This window comes from Rattus norvegicus, chromosome 5, assembly GCF_021556685.1.
Source record: "Rattus norvegicus strain SHRSP/BbbUtx chromosome 5, alternate assembly SHRSP_T2T, whole genome shotgun sequence".
NCBI lineage: Eukaryota > Metazoa > Chordata > Mammalia > Rodentia > Muridae > Rattus > Rattus norvegicus.
The window spans coordinates 78352438-78379341 of NC_141538.1; the positions used below are offsets into that span (position 1 = coordinate 78352438).

The following is a 26904-nucleotide window of genomic DNA, read 5'->3' on the forward strand; positions in this document are numbered from 1 at the left end:
ATTTTGGTGTGTTCTTTCCTTGTGGAAAGATTCGGTCTAACGATGATATTTTGACTGCAGGTGTGTGTGCTGTTGGGAAGCCAATGTGCCTGCTCTTTGAATATATGGCCTATGGTGACCTCAATGAGTTCCTCCGAAGCATGTCCCCTCACACTGTGTGCAGCCTCAGCCACAGTGACCTGTCCACGAGGGCTCGGGTGTCCAGCCCTGGTCCTCCACCCCTGTCTTGTGCGGAACAGCTCTGTATTGCCAGGCAAGTGGCAGCTGGCATGGCCTACCTGTCGGAGCGCAAGTTTGTCCATCGGGACTTAGCTACCAGGAACTGCCTGGTTGGAGAGAACATGGTGGTGAAAATTGCAGACTTTGGCCTCTCTAGGAACATCTACTCCGCAGACTACTACAAAGCTGATGGAAACGATGCTATACCTATCCGCTGGATGCCACCCGAGTCTATCTTCTACAACCGCTACACCACGGAGTCAGATGTGTGGGCTTATGGCGTGGTCCTCTGGGAGATCTTCTCCTATGGACTGCAGCCCTACTATGGAATGGCCCATGAGGAGGTCATTTACTATGTGAGAGATGGTAACATCCTTGCCTGCCCTGAGAACTGTCCCTTGGAACTGTACAACCTTATGCGCCTATGTTGGAGCAAGCTGCCTGCAGACAGACCCAGCTTCTGCAGTATCCACCGGATCCTGCAGCGCATGTGCGAGAGAGCAGAGGGAACGGTAGGCGTCTAAGGTTGACCGTGCTCAAACAACACCCAGGAGGATCTTTTCAGACTGCGAGCTGGAGGGATCCTAAAGCAGAGGCCGGATAAGACCAGATAGGAAGAGTTTAACTCAGGCAGCACGTGCCAGTTGATTGTTTGCCAAGAGAAGCAGAGGGTGAATAGCCATAGGGTTGAAGGGTCACATCGAAATAGGTAGTTGGAGATACAGGATAGCAGAGAGAACAGTGGGCAGCTCTTCTCCCTCATAGGGCAGTTTCTAATACTTACTGCATAATAAGAGCATCACTCGTTATGTTCCTACATCACCTCTCAGCGCGAGACTGTTGTGCTTAGGTTGAATACCACGCTAGATGGGCAGCTTCATTTTTAACGGAAGACGTCCTACCCATTGCAAAAGCGGCCTGTCTTTGTGTGTACTTAGGTAACAGACAGGAAACTGAAGTCGGAATCCATTCTAGACAAGCGGCAGGTTTTCTGTTGTTTACATTCTTGCACCGAATGTGTAATTTTGCATTTGCGTTCTGGCATTGGCTATCTAGTTTACTGATAGATTTTTTGAAGAATAAAAAATGGAAAGTCTGCAGTCTCTGAGCTGACTGCGCTTCCTGGCTCCTTTTCCTGTCTGTCCTCCAGAGGGCCTTCCTTGGTGTGCACGCATCGCGGATGTGACTCACCTCATTCCTCTTGTAGGTTTGGTTCTTCTTCTGGAAAAAAATTCATAACTTATCAGTCTACCTTTTTCTTTGAGAACTGTACTGGCATATCTTCATTAAAATAACAGAAGCAACAGGTAAATTTTTTTTTACCTCTGTCAAGTATCACTTTTCCCTTCTGTCTGCCCTTGAACTTGTCATACAGTAATTCTGTTGCCGCAGGCCGCTCACTATTGTAAAATATGAGGTGTGATAATGGATATTACAAGATATTTTGTGGCTCCATGTCATCTCACAAGGGATGTTTGCATGCATTCTGATGTGCTATCCATACGAGGCATTTTTGATCGATTGGTCATACGATTAGCTTCATAGCTTCTGCACAGTGAATTGAACCTCGTTACTTCATATGTTTTTTTTAGCTGCCTGGACTCAGGTCCACCAGTACTTAAGAGCTCCCCACATACATAAGGTCTCTCTGGAGATGACTTCTCATCTGCATGTGGTTTCAAAGCCTACACTACGTGCCTTGTTATTATTTTCCTAAGGGTTTTCAATGAATAGGGAAGAAAGCCAGTTTTAATATTTATCAATTTAACCCAATCTAAACATCCAAGAGATGGCATGTTTGTCTCAGCATGAGTTCTAATTGCATTTGTAGTGAAAAATCACTCAATTATTTCCTTAGGGGTTTTATAATCACTGAGCATTGAACCGTTAACTGCTTACAGTTTGCTATCATGTAAGAACATGGGTCCAGCACTGCTTTCTTCCCTGAACAAATAATTATCACATTGTGGAGTAGCTGTAACACCACAAGAGGAGAAGCGGGTTATCAAATGCAGCCCGGTTTCAGTGCGTCGCCAGCAAGTCTATATAACTGTCCAGATACCAAACGCAGCAAAAATACCAAGTCATTCTGCACATGATTCTCAAACACATCCTCCAGTATGTATTAAAGCAGAAAAAGAAATCAACTTTCTATCACTTCATAGTTTATTATGAATCTGTTAATGTCATTATTCTAAAACTTACTGTAAATTCTGAATAATATCAACTTTATGGATATCCCATAGTTTAATTGCTCTTAGATTTTTTTGAACATGTGAGGTTCTCCTGATTTTTCTCATCACAAATGGTATTTTGATCACCCACACTTGTACACATCTCTAAACATCTCCTTCTAGGAATTCTAAGGAAGGAGATGGATGGGCCACATGGCATGCATAATATTAACACTTCTCTTATGGGGTTGGAGAGAATGGCATTTTACTTTTATTTTTTAAAATCACCAGTGAAATTGAACCAGGCATGGCAGCACAAGCCTTCAGTCTCAACGCTTGAGAGACAAAGCCAAAAGGGGCACAAATTCCAGGCGAGCTAGGACTATACACTTAGCAAAATTCAGCAAAAGTGAAAGTTGAAACTTTCTTTTTCCTAGAGCATCTGTAGTTTTATTTTAGTAGTTACCTACATTCTAATTTTCTGTTGTGTTCACTTTAGGACTGAAAAGTAAGGTTCGTTTTATAAAAAGTGTATTAGGCTCCTGTTATACTTTATATAAAAGAGAAAATAGACATATATTTTACCTTAAAGTAAATGTTGCTTACTTCCTTGTAAATGAAGTAATTTCTTATGAAAGAAAAAAATCACAAGCAAAGTACACTAATAATTGTAAGAAACACCAGCTGCTGCTTATTAACTTTAATATGGAAAAAAATATTCTCTCACCATTTATCAATACATAGATAAGGGAGGTAGACAGATAGTAGATAGAAGATAGATAATAGACAAAGAGATGGTAGATAGATGATAGGTAGGTAGATAGATAGATGGTATATAGTTAGGTGTATAAATGATAAATGATAGCTATGTAGATAGTTCAGCAGATGATTGATAGATGATAGATACATAGACAAACATAGAGACAGACATGAGATAGATTCAATCTAAACAGACAGAATGACTCTGTTATACAGGTTTGAGCTGCGTTCTCGTTATTTAACATTGTTTATAGCAACCCTGACATATTGGATATAACACTATTCATGCACAGCATGACCTGTAACGGCTGCATAGTGATTGTGAATTCGCCATAGTTTTATAATACAGTAGTCCATTGTTGGAATTAGGCCTCTATTTTTCATAATAAAATATGATCATTCACAATCTTTGTTGCTAGATATTGTGAGCATTCTTCTTAAGTAATTGCTTTAGAAATCACTCCTGGAGTGGAATTTCTAGATCAAAGGGGATCTGTACTTTTATTAATTTTGAACAGATTACACTTCTTGATTAATTTGCTGATGCATATGTCTCCCAGACAGATGACAGAGCCCATTTCTTTCGGCCTCACCCATACTAAGTCCATTAGCACTGTGATCATTGACAACATAGTCACCTAGAATTCTTCATGCAGCTTGCACTTACGTTATTTAAATACTGATTATGTTAAATATCTCTCAGTGTCTGGGGGACAGTTATGATTCGTGTGATACTAATATTTTTCTGTTGAGTGTATCACCTCTTCATTGCTTTGTGAAAGCACTTTATATATTAAAGCATTAAACTTTGTCGTCCATATTTGAAGAATTGCTATCATGTTAAATATATACACTAGATTTGGGCGTGTCTTTGTTGGCAGTTTTTATTCATTGGAAAATGATGCTGAATTCCTACATATTCAAATGACTGTTTTTCCCTAGTTGATATGTTAATAATGTAGAACTATATAAATGGACCTCCTAATATTGAAACAGCCTTGTATTCTGAGAATAAACTCTCTTTGGATTTCAATCTTATATTTAACTTCTGATCCATTGAAATTTTCTATCAACTTTTCCACATTGAAAATCCATCACTTTCTTCCCTGTTACAGTTTTATCTGCATAGAGATGGTTTCATAACTATTTTCTGAGATTTTTCTGTCTGATATTGGCTAATGCTATGGTTCGTTTGTGGTTTGGATGTGCCCCACAGAGGATCATATTCTAGAAGCTTGGTCCCAGGGTGACATTGCTGAGAAGAGCCCTTACAGCGCTGAGGTGGAGGTGGTGTCTAGCCCTATGTGACTAAGGCATCGCAGACATCACCCTCAGAAGAGATTAATGCTGGTGTCCTAGAGTGAGTTACTCCTCATAAGAGTGGTTGCTATAGGATGAGGTCATTTCCGTAGATGTCCTACCATGGGCTCCAGCTTTCTTTAAATTATTGTTTGGACCCTCCAGCCACCAGAATTACAAGACAAATAAAGGACTCAGCCTCTGGCATTTGGTTATAGCAAAAGGAAATAGAGTAATACGTAAATGTAAAAGACCCTCAGACCTTCAGTGGCCCCCAGACCTTCACACAACTGTTGCCGTGATGCAAGTACCATTCGGCCCATAAAACTCGGCACAGAGACAGTACCATCTACCAAATCAAAAGTGAAGACCTAATCCATCAAAGTCCGCAGTTCTGAGAACCAACCTTGCTTTGTAGCTTCTGTGGCTCTGCTTCTGGCGAACTGCCTTGTTAACTGAAATGTGTCAACGCAGAATATATTTTTGGCGGTTAAAAGCTCACCCTGAACAAGGCCGGGGTCTACAGCGGGATCCTGAACACCCTGTGTCATCACTGGCTGGCTAATAAAGACTTTCTATTGGCTCACACCTGCGTATGGGCAGTCTTATCTGGTGAACGCCCCTCAACAATAGGTATATTTTAAACTGATTATTTGTTTACAGAAGCAACAGATCTAAGGTCGAAACCTCTTTAACAGGAGATGGGTGAAGAAAACCCAAGTCCTGTCTTATTGCTTCTTTCCTTCAGCTTCTGTACTGAGAACTTTACCATTCTTGGTCTTAGCTTTTCTGGTGCTGGGCATTGCAATTCTAATGAACATGCCCATTTTTCCCTTCTACACTGATCATTTTAAGGAGGCATAAACTATTCCTCCTCCTGATGGCTATTCTTGATTGTCAAATTGACTACATCTGGAATTTACTAAAAACCCAAAATAGGGCACACCTGTGAAGAATATAGGCTTAATTTGAAGAGGGAAGATCCACGTTTATTTTGGATCCTTGAGGTGGGAAATCACACCTTTAATCTGGATTTTAAGAGGTGGAAAGGCCAGCCTCAAATCTGGACCTTCTGCTGGAAGCCTGTATAGGGACCTGGAAAAGGGAGGTTTTTGTTCTTTGCCTGATTGCTCTCATCCTGATAGCAAGTTCATTCCCTTCAATAACATTAGCACCTACTTCTTCAGAATTCTGGTGTATATTGAAAACTGTGGAGACATTCAGTCTTTTGTGGATTAAACAACTACTGGATTCTTGGACTTTCTCTTCACAACCAGTCATTGTTGGATTTGCTAAATCACAGTCTATAAGTCATTCTAATAAATCATATATATTCACTCCGGAAACTCTGTTACTCTACAGAACCCTGACTAATACAACCCTTATTAAAGATGTATAGAAAATGTTTACTCAAACCTCCCCAGACCCTGAGACATGATAGCTTCTTACTCATCACATTTATTGTAATGTCCACACAAATAAAGAAAGGTTACCAACTGTTTCTAAATAAAATACAATAAAGATAGAGTTTCCACCATAACTTTCTCCCTTGGCTGGCAATACCAGTCAGCTGCATTTGTATGCTGTCACGATCTGTATCATTTGTAATGAGTTTTTTTTTTTTAGATTGTTTAGATGTGGGCACTTTGATTATAAATGGATCCTAAGCATGGTAAAAACAAAAATCAGCTAATCATAATTACTTGACCATGTAAACATTTATTAATTTGGAAAACAAATACTGGTACATCAATGTTTTAAGCTGAAAATATGCTCTACCTCTTACTGTCTATGGGTGAGATTGCGCTGTAATTCTTATCATCTGGAAACCTCACAGAATCGGCACATCACCCTCTCTCACTTCAGTTTTCCTTCCTCTTTCTTTGGGTTCCTTTCTTTCTTGATTTTGTTTTTCACAAATATCTAGTAATTTTTAAAAAATAGCCTTCATAACTACAAATTTAACACTGTTCTGATTAGTAGTGGTGACAGAGGGGATTTCTTTTGTGCTTCTCTTGGTGTATTTACCCATCAGGAGAGTCTAGGTGATCTGAGTCAGAGCCCTCTATGTAGCTCAAACAATGGAGGTCTCTACTCCAGGTACATTAAAGGTTGATATGTTTCATGCTGGAGGAAGGGATTGTTATTGGTTCAGTGTTTTTCTTCTCCTGCCGTTGTCTGTTTTCTCTCTATTCTCTGAAACCCTGTCTACACACACACACACACACACACACACACACACACACACACACAAGCCTATGTTCAACATCCCAATGCAGGACCCTTCTCAGTCAAATCCTCCAATCTACTAATAGAGAAGGTCAGAGCAATGAAGCTCCTGGATCTTTCTGTTCTATGAATAACCCTCTAAATGGCCATCTTGGTTAACCTTTGCTGTCCATATCCTCTGTCTCAGAGCTTAGAGCTTTTATCCGCATGAAGTCACTTGCTACTTTGACTGACACCCAGATTATATATACTGCAAGCATCAAATGATCCAATACTACTTATGCCCTGTGTTATCAACTGGTAAGAACACTAAGACATTTCCTACTTCACAAAATCTTGTTGACAGGATGACACTTAGATAATTTTCAGACAACCCAAGGTCAATTCTTATTTGTATGTAATTTCCACCATCCCAATGAAATATTGATATAAAACATTCAGTCCCCCATCTTGATCAAGAAACCTCTCTGGGGCAGTTGAAAGAGCTTAAGGATTACCTCTTCACACTTCTTTAGAGACTTTCCTCCTCCTCCTCTTCTTCCTCCTCCTCTTCCTCCTCCTCTTCCTCCTCCTCCTCTTCCTCCTCCTCCTCTTCCTCCTCCTCCTCCTCTTCCTCCTCCTCCTCCTCTTCCTCCTCCTCCTCCTCCTCCTCTTCCTCCTCCTCCTCTTCCTCCTCCTCTCCCTCCTCCTCCTCCTCCTCCTCTTCCTCCTCCTCCTCCTCTGGTGTAAATACTACATGTTGACCTTTAGTTCGAACATCTCTCCCAAGCTGTACTTATTTCTCTAATTATCTATGTATACAAGACCCTCAAATCTCTTTTCCAAGGCTTGGCTCTGCTCTTTCTGCTTACTTGACCTAAGAGTAGATTCAATCTACTCATTCAATCTACTTCTCATCTTTTGGTAGTGTCTTTCACGTTAGGGAGGTGTCTGAGGGACTCTCTAATGAGGAGGTCACAGCACAGTGTTCTGGGGTTACTGAGGTTTATGATTATTCTCAAGAATCGAGACCGTGTCTGTGTCTGCCGTTTTCAATGCCTTCATTTGTTCCCACTGCAGATGGCAGACTTCCTGGGCTCTTTGTAACTGTCTCTGATTTGCAGCATGAAGTGGATGCTTCTTTAAAAAAGAATAGTCTGGGTGTTTCTGGATCAGAATTGAAGAAAAAAAAGAGAAGTTGACAATATGCTCATTCCAGCATTTTAAGCAGAGTCGCCCATACGCCAGGACAAATGATGCCTTGGCCTTATAGCTGGAGTATTTCTCGCTGCTTGCTTTTATGCTTGCTTCAGATACACAGTCAGCAAAATATGGGTACCTATAAAGATTCACCTTAGCCTAGATCACCGTGCAAAGTAGATACTACTCACATGGCTTTTGGTATTGAGTCATTACATATTAGAACTGCCAAAATCTATGTTGGTTAAAAAAAAATTCACAGGTGTCGGAGTCTGATTTTTTTTTAAAGAGACCAAAATTCCCCAACTGGAACATTTATGAAACCACCCCAAGGCTCATGGAACTTCTTGGAAGAGCGCCTGGAAAGAATGCAGGAGACAGAGGGAGGGGTGGAAAGTTGTGGAACACTCTCTTCCAGGGATGACCCGACCATTGCACTCTGGCTCTCTCAGCAGCTGTGGATTATCATTACATTCTATTGTTTATCATTCTATTGTTTGCACAACATCTACCCATGGTTTGGCCCAATGTACAGTCCATCATGGATGGGCGAGGAGCTCATGAGTCTTGATCCATCTCTGAGGACCTACTGGCCAGATAATGGTTGCTGGAAGGACATTTTCTTCACTGGTGTGGTCCCTGGTGAATTGAGCTGTCCATATCCTTGTAAATAACTTCCAACCCAGGCTTCTGCAAGAAATTCTGATGACATTCATTAGTGCATACACCACCACCCCCCCCACACACACACACAAGTAGAAGGGGGTTGGGAGGATGAAGGGAAGGGATCATGAGGAAAGAGAATGGACAAGAAAGGGTAAAGGGATCAATATTATCAAATTTTATAAGAAAACTAATGCCCATTGTACCATTGTCAAAATAAAAGTCCCATGCATGTCCGATGTTCTCCTGACTTTCTAAGGGAAGGCATGTCATTGAAAAGAGCATGTTCTCTGACTATGACACACAATAAAGAGAAACATTCAATCACTTCCAAACCTTTGCACATGCTCCTTACTGGGTCCATCTTCACTAAATGCATCTGTTCAACAGGGATAGTTTCCCCCCATCAGCAGCATCACCACACCTGTGATTAACAACTGCTCATTGTTACCTCATTCAGTGCACAGACTCCTAAGAAAAGGGGCCATCTGTATCCTCTTAAAGTTAAGCCAGATAGATGTCACCACAGAAAACACTATGCTTCAATATACACTGTCACTTCTGGGTGTCCTCTTCATTCTTTTTTTTTTCTTCCATTTTTATTAAATTAGGTATTTCTTATTTACATTTCAAATGTTATTCCCTTTCCCAGTTTCCTGTCCATCAGCCCCCAGCCCCTTCCTCTCCCCTTCTATATGATTGTTCCCATTTCCATCCACCCACCATTACTGCCACCCCATCCCCAACAATCCCCTACACTGAGGGTCCAGCCTTGGCAGGACCATGGGCTTCCCCTTCCACTAGTGCCCCAACAAGGCCTTCCTTTGCTACATATGCAGCTGGATACATGGGTTTGTCCATGTGTAGTCTTTGGGTAGTGGTTTAGTTCCTGGAAGCTCTGGTTGGTTGGCATTGTTGTTCTTATGGGGTCACAAGCCCTTCAGCTCTTTCAGTCCTTTCTAAGATTCCTTCAACGGGAACGGGAGTCCTGTTCTCAGTTCAGTGGTTTGCTGTTGGCATTTGCCTCTGATTTGACATGTTCTGGCTGTGTCTCTCAGGAGAGATCTATATCTGGTTCCTATCAGCATGCACTTCTTAGCTTCATCCACCTTATCTAGTTTTGGTGGTTGTATATGTATGGGTCACATGCGGGACAGGCTCTGAATGGGTGTTCCTTCAGTCTCTGTTCTAAACTTTGCCTCCCTATCCCCTTATGGATATTTTTGTTCCCCTTTTAAAGAAGGAGTGAAGCATTCACATTTTGATCATCTGTCTTGAGTTTCATGTGTTCTATGCATCTAGGGTAATTCAAGCATCTGGGCTAATAACCACTTATCAATGAGTGCATACCATGTGTGTTTTTCTGTGATTGGGTTACCTCACTCAGGATGATATTTTCCAGTTCCATCCATTTGCCTATGAATTTCATAAAGTGACTGTTTTTGATAGCTGAGTAATATTCCATTGCGTAGATGTACCACATTTTCTGTATCCATTCCTCTGTTGAAGGGCATCTGGGTTCTTTCCAGCTTCTGCCGATTATAACTAGGGCTGCTATGAACATAGTGGAGCACGTGTCTTTGTTATATGTTGGGGCATCTTTTGTGTATATGCCCAAGAGAGGTATAGCTGGGTCCTCAGGTAGTGTAATGTCCAATTTTCTGAGGAACCTCCAGACTGATTTCCAGAATGGTTGTACCAGTTTGCAATCCCACCAACAATGGAGGAGTGTTCCTCTTTCTTCGCATCCTCACCAGCATCTGCTGTCACCTGAGTTTTTGATCTTAGGCATTCTGACTGGTGTGAGGTGGAATCTTGGGGTTGTTTTGATTTGCATTTCCCTGATGTCTAAGGATGCTGAACGTTTCTTTAGGTGCTTCTCAGCTACTCAATATTTGCAGTTACTTGTTTCACCAGATGCCTGACCCAAGTTAACGTTAATGCTGTTTGTTCTGTCTTGTCTTTTGTTCGTTTGTTTTACTGATTGGAGTGGACTGCATTGGCGAATCCTAGGCAAATGGGTGGGGCCTTGTATTTGTTTCTCTTCCCTGACTCCACACACTGGCTTCAGAGATGACCTCAGAGAACCCCGAATCCTTCCTTCTCAGGTTGCTCTGTTGCCTTGAAGGAGGAACCCCCAAATCTACAGTTCGTTCCCCCACCTGTTCTCAGAAGAGATGATCAGTAAAGAATAAAAGGACCGGGGATGAGAGAGAGAGAGTGGCCTGACAATACCCAGGGGGAGGAGAACCAAGAAATCCTATTTCCCGAGAAAGGCGAGCACCGGGAAATGAATGAAGACACCACACACATTTGTCAATAATCGGCCTCCAACACTCGAGAGGAAACAGCGTCCTCTCAGTGTCCGGAGCTGACAGACACCAAGCACAACCACAGGAGCAGCTCTGTAGAGCGATGTGAACGGATTTGAATTTCGTGTGCTTAATATACAAAGGAGACATTTATGTACGCAATTTTGGAGAATTTGGAAGACAGTTGACATTTCTTATCAAAAACTGCTTGACTTACCACAGCAAATACGAATCTATTCGGCACTTGGCAAACTCAAATTTTTAGTACAACTGAAGACGAGTCTAGAAGGACACAGCTCTGAAGGGACCACGGCTTGTTTGATGTGCGTCTTCTACATCTTCAGTCTGTTTGTTTTGAAACCTGCACTTAGATCTTTGTCCCAATGTAGTCTTGTATTATATACCAACCTGGGTTTTCTGCTAACCATAAACTTAAATATGAAAACCTTTAAACAAACGTGATTTTGGTGACTTTATAATATATCCCTCCATTAACATAGCACGCTTGCTCAAACTGGCAGTAGTCAGTGGTTAGGTAAATATGAGGATTCAGGAGCTGACTCAAGTCCTAACCAACATAACTCCTTAATTTTCTTTATTGATAAAAATTCCCAGGATATTGTAAGGCTAACTTGTTTCTTAAGTCAGAAGTGCTCTGAAACACAGAGTTTTGCTAGTATGATTTTGTCTATTTCTTTTCTATTGTACTATAATTCCACTATCCATCTGCCCTCACCTTCTACCTTAAAGTGAGGAAACAATTAATCAGATTCAATAACATCTGTAGGATCTTAGCACACATTCCAGAACTGCCCTCTAGAAAAATCTTAAGACAGTTTATACAACTACCATTAACTATGCAAGGTGGCCATTTCTTATATTCTGGATAACTTAGAATATCATTAAATTTAATTTGGTACTGGAGAAATTATGTCTCTCTGGCATTCATTCAAGGGATTTAAAATAATGACCTTAAAAAAAAACTTTTTCAAAATCATGTTAGGGGTGTATCACTTTTAATTTTTTTTCTACTGTCTGTCCATCATTAATAGCATCATTTAAATATTTTCTAGAACAATGTATATTCTAGATCTTTGCTTCTCACAGCCATTAGTCATTGTTTTTCTTCTCACCGATTTAATTTTGTTATTTTTTTCTCAGATAACACAAATTTCCTGCTCTACTGTGTCAGTTCTTTCACATCTTCCGTCTAAAACATTCAAACACTTTTTTGTGGTTTCCACTGCAATATCCTCATTTTTATTTATTTTAGTGGGTCATGTACTCACTAGGTCAACAATCAAGAATTATACATATCCTCTCAACAGGCTTCTCTCAGGAAGATGAGGTAGACGTGTTTCCCTGCTTCCTCTCACTAAATACAGCAAAACCCCTGAATGTTACATAGGAAGAAGCCACAAAGGTGATGAAGGGCACAGAGAGAGAGGCATTCACTGTGGGAGGAAAGGACAGACCCATGGATGGCATGCTGCTGAGCCCTGAGGTTTGTGACCCACAGATGACATGCTGCTAAGACCTCAAGGTTTCCGACCCACAACATAACGTGCCAAGGTTTCCTTTGTGCTATAAGTAGCACAGAGTTAAACTTAAAGGAATCAGAAATACTGAAAGGCCAATGGGCAAGTACTAAAAAAGCCCAAAGAAAACCTGCCATTTTTAGTATAATTGTGGAAAGGGGAGGCTAGCAAGATAGGAAACTTCCAGACAAAAATTGCTCTTCTTAAGACAAACACGCCACAGGAAAAGGCCTTTCCTCCACCCATGCCTGGAAGCCCAACTGGGAACCCCACACATCTCCCTCACCAGACTGTAATGAAGGGCTCAGACTCTTGGCAGGGTGGGGGCGCTAGAAGTTTTCAGAATCACAGATTTCCCTCACTTGCACCTGGCTCTAGATGTGTGGAGAAGAAATATTTATGGCAACTGTAGTATAATCAGGAGAGGCTAAAGAAACTACAAAACATCATTTCTACATATGGGTGCACTCACACACACACAACACATGGGCACTCACATACAAATACACATACACTCACAGACACACAACCACACATACATGCACTCACACTTATGGACACACAGTCACACACACACACACACACACACACACACACCCGAGTCACCACTAACAAGGCAATACAGAGGCAAACCTATATGCACTACCTATAAATCAAAACAGAACTCTAAACAATGTTCAGGTAACCCACACAGTCAAGGAGAACAGGATAAACAGCAAGTAACAAATACAGGGGCAGATTTGAGTCCCAGCCTAACAATACTTACATCGATGTAGCTATGGGGTCTCAATCGACAGGATAACTGAATACATTTCTTTGAGATAGGAAGCAGGTAGATCCCCACTGACAAGCAACAGAGCAGCACAGAAAATAAAAACAAAAACATAGAAATGGCTACCATTCTGCTGTCCCATTCCCTTAAGAGGCTGAGACTGCTCCCCATATCTACCAACCAGAGTGCTGTGTCTGGCAGAGGACTGTGGTTCTCACAGAAGGTGAGTAATTTTCTATTGGGGGTCCCTGGGACATGGTAATATGTATTTAACTATCATTTACTAGAACCAACCTTTGTTTCATTTCTTGAAACCATACAGTAACTTCTGTTATTTCATGTTTTGGGATAGGATGTCACTATGTGGCCCAGCTTGGAACCTGTGTTCAGACCAGGCTGACCTAGAACTTGTGATGACTCTCCTGTCTCCACTCCCAGTGGTGGGGATATAGGCATGCACCAACAGGCTTGGCCAACCATTAACTTTCTCTTCCTCCTCTTCCTCCTCCTCCTTCTCTTCGTCCCCTGTCTCTCTTTCTGTCTCTCTGTCTCTGTTTCTCTCTTGTGTGCTTGTGATAGTACCTGTTTATGCACATGCATATGTATGCCTTATTTTTGGTATAGCATCTCTGACTGAATCTGGAGCTCACTGATTAGGGTAGTCTGGTTGGCCATCCTACTCCAGGCATCCTCCTGCCTTCACATTCCTAGCACCAGATTGTAGGCATGCACTGTAATGATGAACTTCTTTGCCTGGGTTCAAGGGATCCAAATCCCAGTCCTTACACTTGTGGAACCTAAGCTATGGCCTCTAGCCCCCATTCATGAACTTTTGATTCATCCTTTTGGCCACTAGCACCAATAAGCTACTAAATGCTAGACACTGTCATGGAGCCAATCCATGGGGAAAGTTTGGTACAAAGATAGATACAAAAATTGGTAATGTTTCAATTCTAAGGGAAAAACAGCATAGATACTTCAAAGATCAATACAGGCAGTACTTTTTGTTTGTTTGTTTGTTTATTACATCCAACCACAATTTTCCCCCTTCCTCTTCTCCTAGTCCCTCCCCTATCTCCTCTCTTCCCCACCCCCACACCTACTCCTCCTCCAACAAACATGACTTTAAAGGCAGAGATACACAAGTTAGTGCATATTTCTGTTAATGTAACTTTATTAATCAATTAATCATACCACTACAATATGCTATGGGCTGTCAATATTCCATCTACTCTAAAAGATGGTCTGACATTAAGATTCTGTTCTTAGAGGATGCACCCCAGGACCATTCCTGGGGCGTTGTAGAAGCCAATGCTCAGTTGAGTATTTCTCTGAAAGTACCTGAGGCAGTGCTCTGAGGAGATGTATGAGAAAGAAGTTGGACTGAAGGGAGAAGGGCTTCCGCCCTGTAGGCTATCAGCAGCCTGTCTTCAGCTTGTCCCTTCCAGGAGCTCCAGAGAATGACTTGCATCCTGGCATCCTGAGAACACCCTTCCTCAGGCAGTGGAGACAGAACACTATGCCTCTGCTTTGGACAGGCCTGGGGTGGAATCACCTCAAGTGGATTGGGAGCGGCGTGGAGGAAGGTCATGTATCAGTCATGAGGCTGCTCCTCTGATTCCACAGCGGTTTGCTGGTGAGGTGTTGGTGCTGTGATCTGAAGTAGCTGAAGGTTGGGCTTCCAAGTCAGGACAAAGGGTAGAGCTCCCATCACACCCTCAGCCCTCAGCCCTGGCACTCTGAGTTAAAGGATTCTGCAGGACTCTGCTGTGCTGTGCTTTTCGTGTGCTCTCTAGACATCGCTCTCTCATGTGTCCAGGTTCAGACTCACCTGTTATCCTGCCCAAAGACCCTCAAAGTTTCTGGCATCTTCACAACGTCCTCCTGTAGTTTCCTTTGCTGAGTCCTGCTGTCCTTTAGCGGGTGTCTTGATTACAGACAGCCTCAGCGTTTAGAATGGATGAGGGTGTGATTGGTGTAAACGGGCTGAAATCACCCTCTTGGATTCAAAGTCTTGAGTTTCTTGACTTCCAAACTTTTGATTCATCAAGATTTCTTCTTGTCTGTCTCATTTTGATAGACAAAGTCATCTGGTTAAGGAACACACAGTAGTCAGATGTGGTGACACATGTAATCCCAACATTTGAGAAACTGAGGCAAGAGTAATGTGCGTATGAGGCAGCCTGGGCTGTGCGTGGAGAACGAGGGGTAGGGTCGGGAAGTTGTACATTGTACATTGAAAACCTTAACATAACACTGATGCAAAAACAGTGAGGTTGAGTCTTTAGGGAATGGGGTTCAGGGCTTCACTTTCCTTTCTTACTAAAGAACCAACTAAACCTATTAAAGAAGTAACTAAACTTTAAATGTGAAATGAGTGGGAAATGTCTTTCCCAGAGGCTCATGTTTGAACACTCGGCCTCAGCCTGGTAGCAGTGCTTGGAAGTGAAGCTCACTGGAGAGATGGGAAGTCGCTAGCAAAGGCTTGAGAATTTAGTGACTTGGTCATGTTTGCCATCTGTATCTGACCACAGACCCAATAAAATTAGACACCTCAGGCTCCAGCCACCAGTGATCCCTCACCAGATGGATTTTTTGTCTATTCCAAGTGTAAACCGAGTCAAGCCCTCGCCAATGTTAGCTGCTTCTTGTTAGATGTTTGATTACAGTTGCTAATGCAGGAGGGAGCAGAGTTTGTGAATTTCGGCCTCAAAATACATGAGAAAGAAAGTTCCCATCTTACCTTTCACAGCAGAAACAATGACATAGTTAGCCCAGTAAGTCTTTACTACAAGAAGCTATGCCTGAACACTAGTGGTGGCTGTGTGCCTGTCTCTGAAAGTGTGACAGGTTCTCAGAGCAGACCAAGAAAGACGATGGAGGAGGAAGGTGTGACGAGTCAACCCGTCTATCCCGTTTCTTAGTTATAAAATGTAGGCCATCCCTACACTCTCTTGACTGAGAAGCCTGGGTTCTCTGAATTCAGGAAGAAATGGATGGTTTTTCACCAAGTCTGAGGTTCCTGGAGGGTTATGTCTCTGTGTACTGAAATGATGACAGTCTGGTGAGCCAGAATTCTTTCTGTTGTCAAGAACAGCACATGTTCTCCCCCACTTGGGAAAGTTCTCCAAGCAGAGCTAATAAGGATTCACAAAGACCACAAAAGGAATTGTTCAGCAAAGAAAATGCCAAATCTGGCACTAACGATGCAATCTAGCAACTGTCACCAGTGAGTCTCACTTGGTATAAAGAATCCAGAAGAGAGACCAGCACCAAGTTCAGGGCCTGAGAAAGAGGGGCCCTAGAATGGGCCATGGGGTTAAGCAAACTTTGCCAGATTCTTCTCTAGCCTGGATCTTCCCCATGAGGTGAGAGGTCCGAGGAGAGACAAGAAGACATGCCTACCCAGAGCCTAGCTCCTTCCTTGTGAACCCCATCACAGTTTTCAAGAACCCCAGACTCTCTGCTGCAGCAATCACCTGGCTTGTGGCTTTGGGACCCTGGAGAAGGCTATGCCCTAATGTGCATGTGTAGGGTCAGGGCTTAGCTGAAAAGCAGTTGCGGTGAAGAGAAGATAAGCATCTGTGACCTTCCTGTGTTGTGTAGACCTAACATGGGTAGACCTAGATAGGAAAAGGAATGAGAAGGGCTGAGGTCCGCAGCTCAACTCTCCCACATCATCATCCAGCAAAGTGCTCTAAAGACGGCAGATCCCAGGAAGTCCATATATGTCACTCTCCTCACTGTGACCAACAAGCTGACAAGAAACAACTTAGGTGAGAATTTCCCCAGGGTAGGGAGTGGAGGGCTTTGTGGGTGAGGCTCAATCTGTGGTGGCAGGAACTGGCCATGTAGCTTGTTATAGTTCTACAGACCAAGAAGCAAAGGAGACAGCAAGCATGTGCAGCCTCAAGACCTCTGCCTAGAAATTCACTTCCTCTAGCTGTGTCTCACCTCATAAACTCTCCACAGTCTTCCAAGCACAATCACAGGTGGGGATCGAGTGTTCCGGTGCATGAGCCTGTGGGGGACATTTTATATCAGATTCTCTCGTGTGCCTGTGTATGCTCTCATGCTCATACACACATGTACACACCCACATACATATACATCATACACATATACACATACATCATATATATATGCATATACACACATATACACATACATATATACACATCTACAGATTCACACATATACATATAGACATCTACATGCACACATGTACACATACACACACACACATATATATGTACACACATACATACACATGCACATGCATACGCACATGCACATGCACACCCCCTCATAAGGTCTTACCACAATTTCATGGGATATATACTTCTAGGGAGTAGGTAACCTATGTCAGGTCAAACACTAAGTAGTGTGTCCATGGTGTCCCAGTGCAATAATGTCTTAAAGCCCACGCTCCTGACCATTTTGCGGTCCAGATGTAATTTTCATTCTTTGGAGAAATTTGTGATGCACCTGAATCTTCTGTGGAATCCATGTTTGTCAATATTTGACTGGAGGAAGATAACAACAAATTTGCTTAATTACAGCAAGAGAATGGATGAGGTGCTAGGAAGACTCAATGCCCTATTAAGTCTTTAACCTTGAGGAATTTGTTATAACAAACAAACAAACAAAAAAGCCCAAAAAGCAAAGGAAAACAAAACAACAAACCTGCCATAAAAATGTATCTGAAGGCAAAGAGGGGCCTCTACAGGTCCTCTGCAGGGTTAGATAACTTTGAATATTCAAAGACGGGCTTGTATGGATGCTTAATCTTACTTTATGAGCAAGAAAATTGACTATAAAAGTGACAGGGCCCATAGTTGGCAAATACATGATCTCTTACCTCAAATCAGAGAATTGCATTCTGGATTTGGTCACTTTTGGACCCTTAGGGAAAGACCCCGAGAGCTTATGCAGGATTCAGTGTTTGGGAAAGACAGCATAAGACTTGATTTACACAGGCCACCGACATTACTCGAATCCAGGGAATCACTTAAATCAGAGAGCTCAGCCACTTTCCAATGACACACATGAACTTTTAAATTATTATAAACTCAGTCTAGGAACTCGGATATCTAAATGCTTTCAGCATTTAAATGTTCTTTAAATCCTTTGAGCACCCAATATTTCCAGAAGTCTTTCCATGGTAATAGGGTATCTTGAGAGTGAATATTGTCTATGACTGGACCCCAATGATCTCAGTTGTCACCCAGGAGAGTCTTCTCACATTTCCACAGGACATCCTTTTCTTGTTCTTCCTTCTGCTCTGAATCTCTCCAATTGATTTTCTAGACTTTTCCAAGTGGAACAACTAATCCTTCAGAATGGAACAAGTGGCAAGAGGATCTTGTGACCTTGCTACAGCAGAGAAATAGCACCTGGGCATCCATAATGACACACAATGCCACTGCATCAAGGAGCTCATCTGTATGTGTCTTGGATTATGACCTCTGAGGCATAGCTGTTCATATTCCAGGTTACTCAGCTTTAGACCACAAAGTTTCTACTCTACATCTGTTGTATTCAATTAATAAAATAGTTCAACTGAAATGAAGTAGCTTAGTTGGAAATAACACAAATGTTGTGAAATGCTTAGGACAGGAGAGTAGCCTCTGCAGGAATTCTCTCATGTGACTGCGAATGCTTAACGGATTTAACACGGGCTCTTCACATTTAAAAGGTACTGGTTAATTGGAGCTAATACATTCCAAAGTAATACCAACTCTTATTTTTTAAGTTCTAGTAGTTATATGCCTTTCACGATTCAACAATCAAATGAAATTCCACCCACTGCTAAGTTTTCAATTATTCTGAATGTGCTGAGGCCCCCTCAACAATGACACTGTGTACAGGACTTGGGATGGCTTTCCAAAGTTCCAAGCCAGGAAAGACTAGTAGACCTCCCACCAAAACTTGGAAGAGAAAGAAAACCATCGTTCAACTTCCCTAGACTTTAAATTCAAAGATGGAGGCTTGTGTAGGAGCCTTGGCATTTGGATAACCTAGGGCTGTGGACCAGTGGTGCAGGGTAGGCAATTTTCCTGAAGCGAGCCTGAGATCTTTAAGGCTGGATCATCCCAATGAGAGAAGCTTATCTCAGGGACGTTTCTCCTCTGGGGGCTGGGGGTGGTAGAAGTGTGAGAACTACTAGTCGTCTGGAGATAGTTTTAGTTGAGAACTTACAGAAGAACCTCTCTTCGTACCTAAATATCTTTCCCAAAGTGATCATAGAAATGCTAGATCATAGAGGACTAGAACGGATTTCAGAGCAAGGGTAAAGTCTGTTCTTGCTGTGATCAGTTTGCTTCTAGGCTTGGTAGCACCAACAGGTGACTCATAATGGAGGTGATAGGTGTGCACCTTTTGAAGGGAAATATTTTAAACTGACGCTCTTTTTTGTTGTTGTTATTTTGCTACAAAGGAAAAAGTGACCAAGAGGCCATGAGTGGAGTGGAACTGACAGTGTTAAGTATCAGTGAAGTGACTTTCATTCCTGAACTTGAGGAATCCGTGTTCGGTCATCTTCTTTGCCAGTGGGGCCTGAGGGGTACTTGTGGGGCTTGGAGTCTGAAATTTTAAGTCACTTCCAGGTCAAGACAGAAGAGGAGGAAATGTATGTGTTTATCTCCACATAGAAGCTTCATTGACCATCGATTTGGAAGACAGCAAGTGGGAGGGGTCCTGCTGGCAGATCATGATCGAAACTGAACAAGGAATGAATGTAATAAAAGTGGGAGCCATCTTTCCTGGCTAAACTTTGGTTGGGTCCTTCCCAGACAGGCAAAAGTGACCCAGAGATGTCCTTCTGCATGGCCAGCTTCTTCCAGCTCTTCACTCCATTCCCAGGGACCTGATGACTGGCTCCAACTTAACCACAAATCAGATACTGTGTCTATTGTCTGTTGTCTGATTTATTACATAATTTATCTGGATTGGTCAGAATTGTGCTAGTGTGTACTGGTACCTGCAGGTGAAGCATTCCTAACCTAGGTATTTGTCTACGTAGTCATTGCTTTTACCTTGACAAGTAAATCAAGGCTGTGGTCATTTTAGTGCTCCTATTCAAAGGAGGCCCACGGGAGGAAAAAGCTTACAGCTACACCTGATATTGGCTAGCCCAGAGCTTCACAAATAGAAGAGACCTCAACATAGGAGATGTCTGAAATGAACCATGGCAACAAGAGAAGGCCCAAGGATCAACAACAACAGCTGCTGTAGCAACAGTAATAATTTGTCCAAGGAAAAAGCACCTCCTGCAGATGCAAGGTCTGTGAAGGCTCTAATCCTTATTCTCAGAGAAGCTTGAGAAGATTCAGATACTATATCCAAAAGCACAGAACAGCCTACTGTGGAAAGGAAAGACAGGAAGCCTTAAAATGCATTTATTATTGCTTCACTCCTTCTTTAAAATGGGAACAAGGATACACTTGACAGGGAATAGAGAGGCAAAGATTAAAACAGAGACAGAGAGAACACCCATTCAGAGCCTGCCCCACATGTGACCCATACATATACAGCCACCCAATTAGACAAGATGGATGAAGCAAAGAAGTGCAGGCCGACAGGAGCCGGATGTAGATCTCTCCTGAGAGACACAGCCAGAATACAGCAAATACAGAGTCGAATGCCAGCAGCAAACCACTGAACTGAGAACAGGACCCCCGTTGAAGGAATCAGAGAAAGAACTGGAAGAGCTTGAAGGGGCTCAAGACCCCTTATGAACAACAATGCCAAGCAACCAGAGCTTCCAGGGACTAAGCCACTACTTAAAGACTGTACATGGACTGACCCTGGACTCTGACCTCATTGAATATCCTAGTAAGATCATCAGTGTAAGGGGAAGCCCTGGGTCCTGCTAAGACTGAATGTGATTGTTGTGGGGAGGGCGGCAATGGGGGGAGGATGGGGAGGGAACACCCATAAAGAAGGGGAGAGGGAGGGGTTAGGGGGATGTTGGCCCAGAAACCGGGAAAGGGAATAACACTTGAAATGTAAATAAGAAATACTTAAGTTAATAAAAATGCATTTATTATTTTGATAACAAAAACATAAAAATCAAATGAAGCGTATGGTGGGTTGACTACAATGATGATGTCATTCCCCATCCAGTTGACCACAATGATGATGTCATTCTCCCATTCCTTACTTCTCCAGATTCCTTCTGTCTTACTTCGTGGTACCATGTAATTTGCATGTAATTTAGTCAATGATGCTAGCAAAGTCACAGAGAACCTGAGAAGGTGTGTTCCTTCTCCTTTACTTTGGTGAAAGAAACCTCCTTGAGTCAGGCTTCAGGGTAGTATGTAGAGAAACAGGGAAAGACTAACAACTGTGAATTTTTTTTTTTTATTAACTTGAGTATTTCTTATATACATTTCAAGTGTTATTCCCTTTCCCGGTTTCCGGGCAAACATCCCCCTCCCCCCTCCCCTTCCTATGGGTGTTCCCCTTCCAACCCTCCCCCCATTGCCGCCCTCCCCCCATAGTCTAGTTCACTGGGGGTTCAGTCTTAGCAGGACCCAGGGCTTCCCCTTCCACTGGTGCTCTTACTAGGATATTCATTGCTACCTATGGGGTCAGAGTCCAGGGTTAGTCCATGTATAGTATTTAGGTAGTGGCTTAGTCCCTGGAAGCTCTGGTTGCTTGACATTGTTGTACTTTTGGGGTCTCGAGCCCCTTCAAGCTCTTCCAGTTCTTTCTCTGATTCCTTCAACGGGGGACCTATTCTCAGTTCAGTGGTTTGCTGCTGGCATTCGCCTCTGTATTTGCTGTATTCTGGCTGTGTCTCTCAGGAGCGATCTACATCCGGCTCCTGTCGGTCTGCACTTCTTTGCTTCATCCATCTTGTCTAATTGGGTGGCTGTATATGTATGGGCCACATGTGGGGCAGGCACCGAATGGGTGTTCCTTCAGTCTCTGTTTTAATCTTTGCCTCTCCCTTCCCTGCCAAGGGTATTCTCTTTCCTCATTTAAAGAAGGAGTGAAGCATTCACATTTTGATCATCCGTCTTGAGTTTCGTTTGTTCTAGGGATCTAGGGTAATTCAAGCATTTGGGCTAAAAGCCACTTATCAATGAGTGCATACCATGTATGTCTTTCTGTGATTGGGTTAGCTCACTCAGGATGATATTTTCCAGTTCCAACCATTTGCCTACGAATTTCATAAACTCGTTGTTTTTGATAGCTGAGTAATATTCCATTGTGTAGATGTACCACATTTTCTGTATCCATTCCTCTGTTGAAGGGCATCTGGGTTCTTTCCATTTTCTGGCTATTATAAATAAGGCTGCGATGAACATAGTGGAGCACGTGTCTCTTTTATATGTTGAGGCATCTTTTGGGTATATGCCCAAGAGAGGTATAGCTGGATCCTCAGGCAGTTCAATGTCCAATTTTCTGAGGAACCTCCAGACTGATTTCCAGAATGGTTTTACCAGTCTGCAAACCCACCAACAATGGAGGAGTGTTCCTCTTTCTCCACATCCTCGCCAGCATCTGCTGTCACCTGAGTTTTTGATCTTAGCCATTCTCACCGGTGTGAGGTGAAATCTCAGGGTTGTTTTGATTTGCATTTCCCTTATGACTAAAGATGTTGAACGTTTCTTTAGGTGTTTCTCAGCCATTCGGCATTCCTCAGCTGTGAATTCTTTGTTTAGCTCTGAACCCCATTTTTTAATAGGGTTATTTGTTTCCCTGCGGTCTAACTTCTTGAGTTCTTTGTATATTTTGGATATAAGGCCTCTATCTGTTGTAGGATTGGTAAAGATCTTTTCCCAACCTGTTGGTTGCCATTTTGTCCTAACCACCGTGTCCTTTGCCTTACAGAAGCTTTGCAGTTTTATGAGATCCCATTTGTCGATTCTTGATCTTAGAGCATAAGCCATTGGTGTTTTGTTCAGGAAATTTTTTCCAGTGCCCATGTGTTCCAGATGCTTCCCTAGTTTTTCTTCTATTAGTTTGAGTGTGTCTGGTTTGATGTGGAGGTCCTTGATCCACTTGGACTTAAGCTTTGTACAGGGTGATAAGGATGGATCGATCTGCATTCTTCTACATGTTGCCCTCCAGTTGAACCAGCACCATTTGCTGAAAATGCTATCTTTTTTCCATTGGATGGTTTTGGCTCCTTTGTTAAAAATCAAGTGACCATAGGTGTGTGGGTTCATTTCTGGGTCTTCAATTCTATTCCATTGGTCTATCTGTCTGTCTCTGTACCAATACCATGCAGTTTTTATCACTATTGCTCTGTAATACTGCTTGAGTTCAGGGATAGTGATTCCCCCTGAAGTCCTTTTATTGTTGAGGATAGCTTTAGCTATCCTGGGTTTTTTGTTATTCCAGATGAATTTGCAAATTGTTCTGTCTAACTCTTTGAAGAATTGGATTGGTATTTTGATGGGGATTGCATTGAATCTGTAGATTGCTTTTGGTAAAATGGCCATTTTTACTATATTAATCCTGCCAATCCATGAGCATGGGAGATCTTTCCATCTTCTGAGGTCTTCTTCAATTTCTTTCCTCAGTGTCTTGAAGTTCTTATTGTACAGATCTTTTACTTGCTTGGTTAAAGTCACACCGAGGTACTTTATATTATTTGGGTCTATTATGAAGGGTGTCGTTTCTCTAATTTCTTTCTCGGCTTGTTTCTCTTTTGTATAGAGGAAGGCAACTGATTTATTTGAGTTAATTTTATACCCAGCCACTTTGCTGAAGTTGTTTATCAGCTTTAGTAGTTCTCTGGTGGAACTTTTGGGATCACTTAAATATACTATCATGTCATCTGCAAATAGTGATATTTTGACTTCTTCTTTTCCGATCTGTATCCCCTTGATCTCCTTTTGTTCTCTGATTGCTCTGGCTAGAACTTCAAGAACTATATTGAATAAGTAGGGAGAGAGTGGGCAGCCTTGTCTAGTCCCTGATTTTAGTGGGATTGCTTCAAGTTTCTCTCCATTTAGTTTAATGTTAGCAACTGGTTTGCTGTATATGGCTTTTACTATGTTTAGGTATGGGGCTTGAATTCCTATTCTTTCCAGGACTTTTATCATGAAGGGGTGTTGAATTTTGTCAAATGCTTTCTCAGCATCTAATGAAATGATCATGTGGTTTTGTTCTTTCAGTTTGTTTATATAATGGATCACGTTGATGGTTTTCCGTATATTAAACCATCCCTGCATGCCTGGGATGAAGCCTACTTGATCATGGTGGATGATTGTTTTGATGTGCTCTTGGATTCGGTTTGCCAGAATTTTATTGAGTATTTTTGCGTCGATATTCATAAGGGAAATTGGTCTGAAGTTCTCTTTCTTTGTTGTGTCTTTGTGTGGTTTAGGTATAAGAGTAATTGTGGCTTCGTAGAAGGAATTCGGTAGTGCTCCATCTGTTTCAATTTTGTGGAATAGTTTGGATAATATTGGTATGAGGTCTTCTATGAAGGTTTGATAGAATTCTGCACTAAACCCGTCTGGACCTGGGCTCTTTTTGGTTGGGAGACCTTTAATGACTGCTTCTATTTCCTTAGGAGTTATGGGGTTGTTTAACTGGTTTATCTGTTCCTGATTTAACTTCGATACCTGGTATCTGTCTAGGAAATTGTCCATTTCCTGAAGATTTTCAAGTTTTGTTGAATATAGGTTTTTATAGTAAGATCTGATGATTATTTGAATTTCCTCTGAATCTGTTGTTATGTCTCCCTTTTCATTTCTGATTTTGTTAATTTGGACGCACTCTCTGTGTCCTCTCGTTAGTCTGGCTAAGGGTTTATCTATCTTGTTGATTTTCTCAAAGAACCAACTTTTGGTTCTATTGATTCTTTCTATGGTCCTTTTTGTTTCTACTTGGTTGATTTCAGCTCTGAGTTTGTTTATTTCCTGCCTTCTACTCCTCCTGAGTGTATTTGCTTCTTTTTGTTCTAGAGCTTTTAGGTGTGCTGTCAAGCTGCTGACATATGCTCTTTCCTGTTTCTTTCTGCAGGCACTCAGCGCTATGAGTTTTCCTCTTAGCACAGCTTTCATTGTGTCCCATAAGTTTGGGTATGTTGTATCTTCATTTTCATTAAATTCTAAAAAGTTTTTAATTTCTTTCTTTATTTCTTCCTTGACCAGGTTATCATTGAGTAGAGCATTGTTCAATTTCCACGTATATGTGGGCATTCTTCCCTTATTGTTATTGAAGACCAGTTTTAGGCCGTGGTGGTCCGATAGCACGCATGGGATTATTTCTATCTTTCTGTACCTGTTGAGGCCCATTTTTTGACCAATTATATGGTCAATTTTGGAGAAAGTACCATGAGGAGCTGAGAAGAAGGTATATCCTTTTGCTTTAGGATAGAATGTTCTATAAATATCCATTAAGTCCATTTGGCTCATGACTTCTCTTAGTCTGTCGACATCACTGTTTAATTTCTGTTTCCATGATCTGTCCATTGATGAGAGTGGGGTATTGAAATCTCCCACTATTATTGTGTGAGGTGCAATGTGTGTTTTGAGCTTTAGTAAGGTTTCTTTTATGTATGTAGGTGCCCTTGTATTTGGGGCATAGATATTTAGGATTGAGAGTTCATCTTGGTGGATTTTTCCTTTGATGAATATGAAGTGTCCTTCCTTATCTTTTTTGATGACTTTTAGTTGGAAATTGATTTTATTTGATATTAGAATGGCTACTCCAGCTTGCTTCTTCTGACCATTTGCTTGGAAAGTTGTTTTCCAGCCTTTCACTCTGAGGTAGTGTCTGTCTTTGTCTCTGAGGTGTGTTTCCTGTAGGCAGCAGAATGCAGGGTCCTCGTTGCGTATCCAGTTTGTTAATCTATGTCTTTTTATTGGGGAGTTGAGGCCATTGATATTGAGAGATATTAAGGAATAGTGATTATTGCTTCCCGTTATATTCATATTTGGATGTGAGGTTATGTTTGTGTGCTTTCATTCTCTTTGTTTTGTTGCCAAGACGATTAGTTTCTTGCTTCTTCTAGGGTATAGCTTGCCTCCTTATGTTGGGCTTTACCATTTATTATCCTTTGTAGTACTGGATTTGTAGAAAGATATTGTGTAAATTTGGTTTTGTCATGGAATATCTTGGTTTCTCCATCAATGTTAATTGAGAGTTTTGCTGGATACAGTAACCTGGGCTGGCATTTGTGTTCTCTTAGGGTCTGTATGACATCAGTCCAGGATCTTCTGGCCTTCATAGTTTCTGGTGAGAAGTCTGGTGTGATTCTGATAGGTCTCCCTTTATATGTTACTTGACCTTTTTCCCTTACTGCTTTTAATATTCTTTCTTTATTTTGTGCGTTTGGTGTTTTGACAATTATGTGACAGGAGGTGTTTCTTTTCTGGTCCAATCTATTTGGAGTTCTGTAGGCTTCTTGTATGTCTATGGGTTTCTCTTTTTTTAGGTTAGGGAAGTTTTCTTCTATGATTTTGTTGAAGATATTTACTGGTCCTTTGAGCTGGGAGTCTTCACTCTCTTCTATACCTATTATCCTTAGGTTTGATCTTCTCATTGAGTCCTGGATTTCCTGTATGTTTTGGACCAGTAGCTTTTTCCGCTTTACATTATCTTTGACAGTTGAGTCAATGATTTCTATGGAATCTTCTGCTCCTGAGATTCTCTCTTCCATCTCTTGTATTCTGTTGGTGAAGCTTGTATCTACAGCTCCTTGTCTCTTCTTTTGGTTTTCTATATCCAGGGTTGTTTCCATGTGTTCTTTCTTGATTGCTTCTATTTCCATTTTTAATTCCTTCAACTGT

At 41.8% G+C, this 26904-nt stretch overlaps 1 protein-coding gene across 4 annotated transcripts in view; it reads left to right on the forward strand.

Moving 5' to 3' along the window:
- Musk (muscle associated receptor tyrosine kinase) overlaps positions 1-3558 on the forward strand; it is a 106012-nt gene extending 102454 nt beyond the window's left edge. For 3 of the 4 annotated variants that reach the window (XM_087551325.1, XM_087551327.1, XM_087551328.1), the window contains one exon: positions 61-3558. In XM_087551325.1, the coding sequence (XP_087407451.1) occupies positions 61-743 (683 nt within the window). In that variant the 3' untranslated portion in view covers positions 744-3558. 4 annotated transcript variants of the gene reach the window in all.
- The last annotated feature ends 23346 nt before the right edge of the window (positions 3559-26904 follow it).